Source organism: Gasterosteus aculeatus, chromosome 6 (genome assembly GCF_964276395.1).
Source record: "Gasterosteus aculeatus chromosome 6, fGasAcu3.hap1.1, whole genome shotgun sequence".
Classification (NCBI taxonomy): domain Eukaryota; kingdom Metazoa; phylum Chordata; class Actinopteri; order Perciformes; family Gasterosteidae; genus Gasterosteus; species Gasterosteus aculeatus.
Genome location: NC_135693.1, coordinates 12,764,962 through 12,775,813, shown reverse-complemented (window position 1 = coordinate 12,775,813; position 10,852 = coordinate 12,764,962). Strand labels below are relative to the sequence as shown.

The 10,852-nt window shown below is 44.4% G+C and overlaps 2 protein-coding genes across 9 annotated transcripts in view; both read right to left on the bottom strand.

The window, feature by feature from the left end:
• Nucleotides 1–228: 228 nt before the first annotated feature.
• Nucleotides 229–3,559, bottom strand: ppifa (peptidylprolyl isomerase Fa). Its single transcript, XM_040177730.2, has 6 exons — nucleotides 2,238–3,559; nucleotides 2,069–2,099; nucleotides 1,882–1,970; nucleotides 1,663–1,759; nucleotides 700–775; nucleotides 229–604 (listed from the first exon to the last, which is right to left on the bottom strand). The coding sequence occupies exons 1-6, from the start codon at nucleotides 2,379–2,381 to the stop codon at nucleotides 442–444; spliced, it is 600 nt and encodes a 199-aa protein (XP_040033664.2). The 5' UTR covers nucleotides 2,382–3,559; the 3' UTR covers nucleotides 229–441.
• Nucleotides 3,560–3,771: 212 nt separating this feature from the next.
• Nucleotides 3,772–10,852, bottom strand: part of zmiz1a (zinc finger, MIZ-type containing 1a) — an 83,435-nt gene continuing 76,354 nt past the window's right edge. For 3 of the 8 annotated variants that reach the window (XM_040177724.2, XM_040177720.2, XM_040177727.2), the window contains 12 exons: nucleotides 10,656–10,724; nucleotides 10,402–10,567; nucleotides 10,159–10,300; nucleotides 9,741–9,951; nucleotides 9,469–9,574; nucleotides 9,140–9,300; nucleotides 8,962–9,029; nucleotides 8,802–8,870; nucleotides 8,434–8,711; nucleotides 7,931–8,112; nucleotides 7,134–7,421; nucleotides 3,772–6,883 (listed from right to left, as the gene is read on the bottom strand). In XM_040177724.2, the coding sequence (XP_040033658.1) occupies nucleotides 6,776–6,883; nucleotides 7,134–7,421; nucleotides 7,931–8,112; nucleotides 8,434–8,711; nucleotides 8,802–8,870; nucleotides 8,962–9,029; nucleotides 9,140–9,300; nucleotides 9,469–9,574; nucleotides 9,741–9,951; nucleotides 10,159–10,300; nucleotides 10,402–10,567; nucleotides 10,656–10,724 (1,848 nt within the window). In that variant the 3' untranslated portion in view covers nucleotides 3,772–6,775. The remainder of the gene's footprint in view (nucleotides 6,884–7,133; nucleotides 7,422–7,930; nucleotides 8,113–8,433; nucleotides 8,712–8,801; nucleotides 8,871–8,961; nucleotides 9,030–9,139; nucleotides 9,301–9,468; nucleotides 9,575–9,740; nucleotides 9,952–10,158; nucleotides 10,301–10,401; nucleotides 10,568–10,655; nucleotides 10,725–10,852) is intronic. The other 5 variants (XM_078104462.1, XM_040177723.2, XM_078104464.1 and 2 more) reach the window with 3 other exon arrangements.

The following is a 10,852-nucleotide window of genomic DNA, read 5'->3' as shown; positions in this document are numbered from 1 at the left end:
TAGCCGGAACTCTTTCCTCTGTCAAATGCATTCAAGTCATATTTCAGCTCGACTGTAGGTGGATGTCAAATTATGTCACGTCCTGCTCCGATGGACAGGAAGTCAGTCGCACCGGAGAGCCTGTGTCTAAAAAAAGCTGCTGGATCATTTCCAGGAAGCTTTAAAAGCAGCGGGGCCGGTGGCAGGTTAGAGTAAATGTCCCGTACTAAAGCTAGAGATAGTCAAATCTAAAAGAAGTCATTTTATTTGGCTGTAAACGGAGCGTAATTACCGATAACTTAAAGCAATAACAAAATAGATGGTTCAAACTTCAAACAAGGTATGGGAAATATCTTCTAAAATACAAAATAAAAGTATGAAATATCAGATTTTAGTGATAAGCTAGATCTTGACAGTGTCCTCAAGACAGATGAAAGAGGATGTAAATGCTTTCATGTTAATTCATTCAACAGAAGTCCTTGTATGCTCTCGGGGGATCTCCCCACAGTCGGTGATGACAATGTTCTTAGTCACACCGCCGTCATGTAAACCAAAGGATTCCATCTTGGTGACCACGTTCATACCCTCCGTCACCTGCCCAAACACCACGTGTTTACCATCAAGCCTGTCAGAGGAGCAGACAAAATGGGACTTTAGCAACTGCGAAGTGATTGGATTTGGACGTGGGGAGAAAAGGAGACGTTAAAATAAAGTCTTCACCATTCTGTTTTAGCCGTGCAGATGAAGAACTGGGAGCCGTTGGTGTTTGGCCCTGAATTTGCCATTGAAAGTGTTCCTGCAAGAAATCAAAAAAGAGTGAATCAAACTTCATTAAGTGAACAACATCTTGATTTCTCTTTACGCAATATGATTCAGGGGGGAAAAGAAACATGGCACGAGTCTGTGTTTAATTTATTTAACGAAAACCTGAGTTTCTTTCCAGGAAAGCAAACTGTGAAGCAACAAGTTTTTTTTTCCTCTTCAAGAAAATGAGTTACTAATAGTTGCACTCCCTAAAAAGTAGGTCATTCACGTGGGGATTGCAAAATCCCAATAGATACTGGTTTTTATTGCTGCAGGAAATCAGGCACTGCCATCTAGTGGAGAGGCTGCTAAATTAAAAAGTTATAAACCAAGTGACATTAATACCGTACGTCAATAACAGCTGCAGTTCACAACTATTTTCTTTAATGATCAATTGGCTGATTTAATCATTTATTGACTTAGCAAACATGTTCAAAATCTCCACATTAAGTTACAGAAGACAGAGACCTGGCATTTATACTCTGCACTGTACGAGAGCTTCCTTGTAACCAATTTGCTGGGGTTTTGTCTTGATCTTGTCCACTTCATAATACAAATTAGGGGTGACGAGATATTTTCTGTAATGAGGATAACCCGGTTATGTTTTTGTTTTAGGAAATACTGGAAAAAGTCTCATTTGAAAAACACATAATACAGAGCAAATAGCTCTGCATCTCCTAAATCTTTGCAGTTGCCTATTATTTTTCTTTGTGTGTATTAATCTCCCAACAAAACAGAAAACGCACAATAAACAAAGTTGAAGATTATTCGAGCAAAGTCTCATGATGCAACAGCCCTAATATGAAGCTAGACGTATAGATGCAGATATAATAATATAGTAAGTATGGTGATTGTACACAAGAAGCGGTGGAGATGTACCTGGACCAGTGTGCTTTAATATGAAGTTTTCATCTCTGAAGGTCTTCCCGTATATAGATTTCCCTCCTGTCCCGTTGTGTTTGGTGAAATCTCCCCCCTGAAACCGGAAACACAACAACAGACCACATGGCAAATACATGAAATGTGGCCCATCTTTACCGTGCACCATCTTTACCGTGCACCATCTTTACCGTGCACCATCTTTACCGTGCACCTTACCTGACACATGAACTCCGGTATGACCCTGTGGAACACGGAGCCTTTGAACCCGAAGCCAGGTTCCCCCGTGCACAGTGCTCTGAAGTTAGCTGTGAAGTGAGTCGTCTTATTTATTAAAGCAGCCTTATAACAACATTAACATTTGATGTTCGGCAGCTAAGTTTGGGGGAACATGGTTGAAAAGTACCTGCAGTCTTTGGCACCACATCTGCATTCAACTGCAAGACAACACAGAGTCACACACGTTCAGACTCCCGGGTGAACACTTTAACTGAGCCGTGCAGTGTAGACCGCGGTAAACGTTACGGAGAGGCTAGCGTTAGCTAGCTAGCTAAGCAATGCTAGCTAAAGGTTACCTCAATGGTTATCCTCCCGAGGGGCTCGCTGTCCGCAGCGACGTCCAGGAACACGACGGGGTTCTTGGCGGGACCGGAGGAGAAGAGCGTCGCGGCGAGGACGCCCGGCTTGCTGTATCTCAGGCGGTACCGCACTTGTAACATCACTGCTCAGCCGGCCTGGTGAGGAGGACCCGCGGGCCCATCGGTACCGGCGGTGTTTACATGTGACGTCACGTGGACTGACAGGACCCGCGGCCCTGAAACAAACAGCGACACCACGTGGGAGGTTCCCGGAAGTATAGTGTGTCTTTACTTATCACGTGGCCAACTTTTTATATTATATTTTGGATGAGATTCGTCGTCTGGTTTGTAATCAGTGGAATCCACAATACAAAAACTTGATTTTGAAAATATTTTTTAACTGCTGAAATAACATTTTTATTTGTAAGTCTGTTTATTTTCTGCAAATAACCTTCAGTATTGTTTTACTATTAACATGTACTCTATCTGGGATGACTGCTAACATTTCCAAATTTTACAATGCCAGTCTCTGTCAGTCATATACACTTTCTAAGAAGTCCCTTCACCAGTTTTTCATTCATGCCATTTGCATATGGGTCGTGCTTCTAAGTGAAACTACATATCACCACAGGAAGGACATGATGAAATCCAATTAAGCTTTGATATTGCTTTCCCAAAAACATATTTCATTGCGACAAACAAGGAGGCATTTAATGATAACATTAGTGAGTCATTTCAGGTGATGCTCCTAATTGTTGAGTATCATCAGGTGTTGCAAAAGTTTAAGCCAAAGGGGAACTTTGTTATCAGCATCATTTGGGACTGCGAGCTTGTGGTCACAGGTACGTTGGCCTGATTCAGGACACTTAGAGGCTTCAATCATCAATCACGAAATTGCTTGGAGGCCACGAAGTTATCAAAACTCCTCTTGACAGCAGTTCAGTGTTTCTAAATACTCTGGGTAGAATGCAGAATTTGGGTTTAATGGATGTATCTGTATGAACATGACGATTGTAATAAAGTTAAACTTGAATATTTATCTTTCCCTACTGTTAAACTTCTTGATTTTCTACACTTCTACAATGCCCTTTTATCAATAGCTTGTGGAGTATTAAAGTGGTGAAGTAGACTTTTTTTTTGCACAGCAGAAATTGACTGGGAACACGGCACGAGTGCGACTAATTATTAATTAACGGTGCCAGCATGTATAATACCAAAACCCAGCAACTGCAGCATAAATACTTTCATCAATTACTGCTGTGTTTTTCCTACTGTGACATGTACAATTGTCCTCAAAGAATAAAGGCCTATTGGTTATTGTGTGCTATTCCAGCCAATACAAAACATCATTATAAAACGACGCAAGGGTATTTAAATTAGCTGGATTGCAAATTCTATGCACGTGTAGTTCCGTACTCTATCTTTGGATTATGTTGCGCAGAATGTCCCTTTCCTCTCTTTTATGCAATATGTAATGGTTTAATATATGCTGGTTGCACTTTGCATGTCAAAAGACGCAAAAGGCCGTCAATTGTGTTTCATCTGAATACATATTTATTAGATAAATATTAGGATGTCACGTCATCTAACTACATACAGATTTGCAAGACTAAAAATCACAACTTTCTTTCCGACCAGTTTAGAATATGAAACGATTGCACATCGAATGTACAAACCCAAAGAGACGACTGCCACCTGCTGTGCCAATCACCCCAGATTGTACCTTTTTATAGCATATTTTGCCAAATTATTTTTACAAACTGAAAATTTGGAAACAACGCTTAGAGCTACTAAAAGCTCAACGTATTCAAGCCCCAATTATACCTCAAAAGGTTTTGATAAATTTGCAGCACCTTTATAAAGTACACAGGTAATAGAGAAATACACAGAAGTTTAATATTACACAAAGGAAAAATGTCTTTTTTCTCTGAAACCCCATGCTGAGGGGTACATAAAGTATCTTCCATAAATGAACAGGCGTGATTAGAGAGGTCTGCACAGACGCAATCGAACACAGACTCATTTTGCAAATTCAATGTCTGACAGGAGGATGCAAGCTTTACAAATTCTAAATACACTATTCACACTCCCCCTGGAGAAAATGAATACATTTCTGTTAACGTGTCTCTATTTGTCATTTACATTATATACACGTATCCCTTTCATCCCCGACCCCACCCCCAGCCTCCACATGTAATGCAAACAGGAGGGGGGTCTCCCCCAGAATTCCATTTTACAACATTAATTGCATTCTCTTTCAAATCCTCAATTCAATTTTAAATGTCTGCAATCAGACACACAATTTGTGTCGCTAAAATGACTAAATGTGATTTTGTGAAAGGTTGCAGTTACAGTTACACACTGTGTAGGGACATAAAACATCCCAATGCGGCAGTGCATTGTCTTCAACAAACATAAAAACACATACAACATCTGATCCTTCAACTTTGTTATATGCAGGTGATTTGATCAGCTATGAAGATCAATAAATCCATGGTCGGTTCTTCAAATGGTTTACGAATCTCAGATGGGGGAACTTTTGTTAAATATCATACATCATGTTTTAAATTTATTTTATGTACTGCATAAAACTGTGTAAACCAAATTATACTCACAACTGACAAAAGTAATAACTTAAAGCAATATCAAATGTGATGAAAAGCCACGATTCCCAAATTTTAGCCAGCTACTGTAATCAAAAACTAATAATCAGGCCTTGAAACAATCGAGAGGATATTTTTTGCATTTTCAATTTAAATAAAGACGAAGATGAAATCTCACAAGTCTGTTTTTGAGAAATTTGGACCTCTAAGCTGCATCGACAATCTTTTAGACAGAAAACACCAAATTTAAACCTGATCCATTTGTATACACGAGAAAATAAAAACTTTGATAACTTTCTGCTGAGCAGTCTGAATATTCCATTTGCCCAATGCATTGTCACAAGGTGAGGAGAAACAATACACAGGTACTCATTATAAGTCCAGTGTGAGTGCATTTGGATCCATTTGTTACAATATCGGACTGATTAAGTAGGGATTCTGTCTGTGTGTGTGCGTGTGTGTGCGTGCGAGTGTGTAGTCCTTGACAGACATACAGTACCATGTAGTTATCAGTAAGTTATCAGATAGGTACAGTACTGTACAGTCACAAAGTATTCACAATGGGTGTACACAACAGCTTCGGAAACTGTTGGATCATGCAGGATGTTTTTCCCAAAAAGATGCACTTCATCAGTAACAAAACGACAAAAGGAACAATCACACAGACGCTTCTATAAAACAGTGATTTAGAAACTTCTGTAGACGTCTGTAGGATGTTGAAATCCTGCTCTTGCGTCGACATAACATCCAGGTCCAACCACTTACAAAAAGCATAGGACAACTTTGGTGATGTGTATCTGATTAATAAGTGGGATGGTAACACACAAACTGATGAATTTGAAATAAAATAATAAATATAAAACAACAGAGACAGTTATTTGATCAAGCACGGTTAGGCTGGACAAAGACAACAGGAGCCATTGGCACACATGCACTTGTGGACAAAATGGTGAGTTTGATGAGGAAGAGCGAAACATTACAATAAATACACTAGAACGACTACAGACTGGACATAAAGTACTGAGACAGCTCGTAGAGTGGATGGTGGCGTCTTTCTTCCGATTCAATCATTTTCTTCCCTCCTCAGGCTCAAACTCGCTCCTCGCGGTTCATCACATACGCTCGCATGCAGACAAAAGAGGACACGCAAATATATGCAAACCCTCGCGCAACCATACGTGCGCACACACGTACACGCACGCACACACACTGCATTGCACAAAGTGCATTTGTTTCCTCTGTTCACACATGAACATTTTACCACACACGTCTGGGAGTCAAAGGGCATGATGGCACGTGCCAGTTTTGGAAGAACACATTTTCGAAAAGGATAAAAACACTCTTACAAGACAAGGTTTTTTTTCACAAAAAATAACTCATAATGAAAAACAAACAACGCTACAACACTTTTCCTAAAGCCCACAAAGGCTCCTGTCCCCTCTGTGTTGGTTACACATGATTATAGCTGCACAGTTTACTGTTAAAAAAGTCACATATCATGTGTATGTGTGTATATATATATGTATATATATATATATATCTCACTTTAGTGCCCGCCAACATGGCTGGCCGTAAATGGTGTGTTTAGAGTCAAAGGCGGTGGAACTGGTGCGTGGAATCTTTACACGAGGACAAAAGGGAGTGCAGGGAAGAGTGGCGGTCCGGCTCTCTCCCTTGGACGTCCCAGACAGACGTCTCTCTTTTGAGCCGCGCTCCTATGCCACACATTATCTGTCCATAGACTGTGTGTGTGTGTGTGTGTGTGTGTGTGTGTGTGTGTGTGTGTGTGTGTGTGTGTGTGCGTGCGTGAGCATAGGAAGCTGTTTGAAGTATCAATAGGAGGTCGCTGAGGTGTCTGTGGACGGACAGTCAAACACAATCACGACTCCTGTAGGTGCAAGAGGGCTTGTTTTGTTTTCTTCAGGGGAGGGGCTAGTTGTTCTCAAAGAGGGAGAGAAGGTCGTCGTTGCTGTTGGTGGGAAGGTCGGGAGGGTCCAGGTATGATAGTAACTCGTCGGGGTTGGCCAGCTCTGGAAGCAGCTACGGAAAAAAAGGCAGAAAGTGACAGTGAGTGGCAAGGCCAAATAAAAGGAAACAACATATTTACATCTCTGCAGCTAAGACACGCTAAGAGTGTTGAAGCCAAAAGTACACAGAAGCGAGCACAAAAAGAAGCAACCGGAGAGTCAAACACAAAAGGCGAACACGCAGCAGAGGGATGAGAGCAGCTGTAGCAGACTGCGCTAGCCGCTAACAGTTAGCTCAGGGTGCCCAGGGCGGACACACTTACATCCAGGGACGGTTCGGGCATATCCTGGGCTCCCTGACCCATCTGCCCATCCGAGGAGGGGTTAAAGTTCAAATCGCTGTGGGGGTGACTGTTCTGCCCGGGCTGCTGAGGTTGCTGATGCGGCTGAGGCTGCGACTGGCGAGGCGGCTGCGATGGTTGGCCGCCGTGATGCAACGGCGGCCCTGACTGGCCGCTGTGATGTAAGGGCGGCCCTGAATGGCCGGCGGGGTGGGGAGACGCATGCAAGCTCTGCTGCATGGGGTTATGGGACTGATCGGTATGGGACATCTGCAGGTGCGAAAGGGAGACAGAAAAGCGACAGAGATGGAGAGAGTGAAAAATAAGAAAGAAGACAAAGAGAGTGTCAAGGAGGGGGAGGATGCGAGGGGAAGAGAGAAAGGGAAAATGCGAAATGAGTTCCAGCGTGGATAATATGGAACAGGCCTTCTGAATGGAGGCTGTGATCAGCAGACGCGTACAGCTGCAACATTATACGGTGACATGAGCATGTGAGCATGACTGAGCACACACGCTGGCTACAGGCACAAGCTGCACCTCGTTCAGATCCAAAAACGGAGCCTTTCGACGAAAGTATGACAGATTGCCCAGAGAGGATCTTTGACAAACTAAGGCAACACATCATGCTACAGGACAACATTACTTTAAGACCTAAAAACAAATCCAAGCATAATTCGAATTTACTAGATTGCATAGGGAGACTATGCATTAACCATTAACATCCTTTATTGCTACATGGAAGTGGAAAGCAAGCAGCCTTTGAAGTAAACCCAACTTACTGCATCATTCATGCCGTGATTGAGGGGCTTGTCCTGGGAGAGGAGACCACCAGGGCCGTCTGGCGGGTGGGAGAGCTGGGGGCCATGGACGAAGTCATTCAGAGGGGGACCTCCTCCACCTCCACCACCAGAGGGGGGCCCATGAGGGAAGTCAAAGTTCCCTTGGCTGTGGTAACTGTTGCCTTGAAGGATGAAGGACAGAAAAAAAAACGTCAAAATGCTTACTGCACATTGGCTTTGCTGACTTGTCTGAAAAGTTTTCTTTTCAAAGTGGTTACATAAGGGGAAACACACGATCCCACTTTTTATTCACTGTTATGAAACATTTATCAAGAGCAATGAGCTTAGAATATTTTACACCAGGTTCAGCACAAAACTCTCCTTGGGGCTTTTTTTTTTTACACTTAATGCACCGGAGACAAACAACAGATCAGTTGAAACGTCTCCCTCTTCCCTTAAATGAGCTGACGACCCTGTTATTCATCCACGCAGTTTTCCTTTACCTGCTCCGGGGTAGTCTCCCCCGTTGCCACTAGGATGTTGACTAGGGTGTGGCGGGTAAGGGCTGGGACCAAGTAAAGGGCCCGGTCCAGGTCCGGTGCCGGGCCCTAGCTGGGCGATCATCTCCATCACATTGGGCATGGTCATCTGACTGGGGCTCATGGTCTTGAAGCGCTTGGCGAGTGGTCCGTCAGGGTCCTCTTTGATGTGTATCTCAGACTTTATGGGCACAGGTCTCCAGCTACATGTGGGGTCTATAGTGACCTCCTCAAACTCTGAGCTGTTAGACCAGAAAGTAGAACGTGTTTAGTTTGTGAAGCGAGCAACTCAGAAGGAAAGAGAAAGACAGAAAAACAAATTAACAACATACTTTTGGATGGCGTTGAGGATTCCCCACATGTATTGGTCCACCTCCAGACCTTCTAATAATGCTGTTTTACTGGCAACAAAAGTTATTTCATATGATCCATTAGTGGCCAACATCATCAGCTATCGTTACATTTGAAACAATAAAATAGCCTTTTGCTTACTTGCACACAGGACACCTCCACGTCCCCCTCTCACAGTTGAGCTGCAGGTAGGACTCCAGGTCAAAGCACTGTGGAGCACAACGTCACAAATGCGCTTCAGAATAACCCCTTGTTCACAGCGACATGCAACATTCCCACGAGCAAGTGACGTGCGACACTCCTTTAAATCTGAGCTAACCTGCACATGTTTGCAGTCGTGCCCTCGTGCGGGAAGCTGGATGCGTCGGAAGGTAATGGGACATTTCAGCGACACTTTGATGGCCGTCTGCTCCACCCCGTCTTCCCCGTTGAGAGTAGTGCTGCCTGCAGAGGCTGCCACGCTGCTGAAGTTCCTCTTAACTGAGAAAAGAAAGTGTTTCAGAGTGGCAGGAATTAGTTGGTAAACAGTGGCAGGTGTATTTCAGTGCCTATTTCAAAGCGCACCATAAAGAGGAGCAGGTGGTGGGAGCTTGTGTAATTAATATGTGCTTATGCATAATAACTACACGGAGACTGAGTGAGCCGTACCCTTGGTGATGCAGTGTTCTGCTGGAAGGAGCCTTTTCTTCAGGAGCCCCTGGAGGACGGATCGCACAGATGGCCTGTGGACCAGCTGCAGCACAAACAGGTGCGACTGCGAAGCAACACGAGAACCCGGAAATAAACAGGAAAGTCTACCGAGCGTGACACACATACTAAATGAAATCATCCCAGCTGCTCTTTCTGTTAAAAAAAATAATTAAATAATTACATCCATCCACTTTAAGTAATTCTGCATTGACTTGACAGCGTGTACTCACACAACAGCAGGCGGTGACCGTTATCTGGATGGTGTTTCTTCCAGGTTGGCACACGTGCTTCAGGTGCAGCGGTTTGTGGGAGGATTTGTTGTCCCCCCTCTCAATGGTGAGGGGCGTGGCGTTGACGCTGACCTGGACGGAGGCGGGCCAGTTGGTGTTCATCTGCCTGTCTTCATGATGGTAGCACTTGAACTGGAGCTCAAGGTCCGACCTACGGGATAGGACCAGCGTCGTCAGCGATATCCAGCAAAGAACTGTTTGCGTTAAAAGACGTGTGATGCAAATGGTATTTTCAGAAGCTTACGCGGGAGAATAACATAGAAAGAGAAAATATGTCCCTAACATCAAGTGAGAGTTTTTTTTTCCACACAAAGATTTGACCAAACGATACATTAGAAGTGGAGTGCGGTGGTCGAACCTCCACATGAGCGTCTGGTGGACGGAGGGTCGAAGGTGGAAGACGTGGTTACTGACGGCCAGGTTGTGCTCCAGGCGGAACGGCTCCAGCACCACCCCGTCCCTGACTGGGAACGTCAGCCGCAGCTCCTCATTGGCGTTAGCTGGGAAGAAAAAAATTCACACAACGCGCCAGATGAAATATAAGAACCCGCCTGTAAAAGTAACCGCTTCGTCGGTTTTCCGAACTGCCGAGGGTACTCACGCGGAGGGGGCGGAAGTGCTGTCATATTTGGTTTCATGTCGGGTGGAAACGGCGGCTTCACGTCCTGGTTTGGCGACAAGTACGGAGGGATACTGCTGCCGGGGGTCATAGGGGGTGTGGGGTTCCCAGGGACCGGGGAGTGGGGGTAGTTCACGGGCCTCGGGGGCTGTAAAAAGCAGGAACAATGAAAACATCTGTACAACTCATTTCACATGTATGACTGAGACTGCTGCATGTCCTGACCGAGCACATACCCCATTGCCTTGGCCGTAGGAGTATCCGCCTCCAGGGAAGTTGGTGTTCTGACCATTGAAGGGCTCCTGCTGTGAGGGAATACGGAGCGAAAGTAATTACACTTAGCTCCTTATTGCAACATACACATGTGCGTTATACAGATGTGCTATGATCTGGCTGTCCCTGCCCTTTCGCCCCAGTGCATGCTGGGAGAGGC

Bases quoted from the DNA above. Each gene is read 5' to 3' on its own strand.
- ppifa (XM_040177730.2), bottom strand. From the start codon at position 2,381: ATGTTACAAGTGCGGTACCGCCTGAGATACAGCAAGCCGGGCGTCCTC. The intron at 2,100-2,237 runs GTAACCTTTAGC...GTTGTCTTGCAG, and splicing joins TCGGGAGGATAACCATTGAG to TTGAATGCAGATGTGGTGCC. The intron at 1,760-1,881 runs GTAAGGTGCACG...TTCCGGTTTCAG, and splicing joins TACCGGAGTTCATGTGTCAG to GGGGGAGATTTCACCAAACA.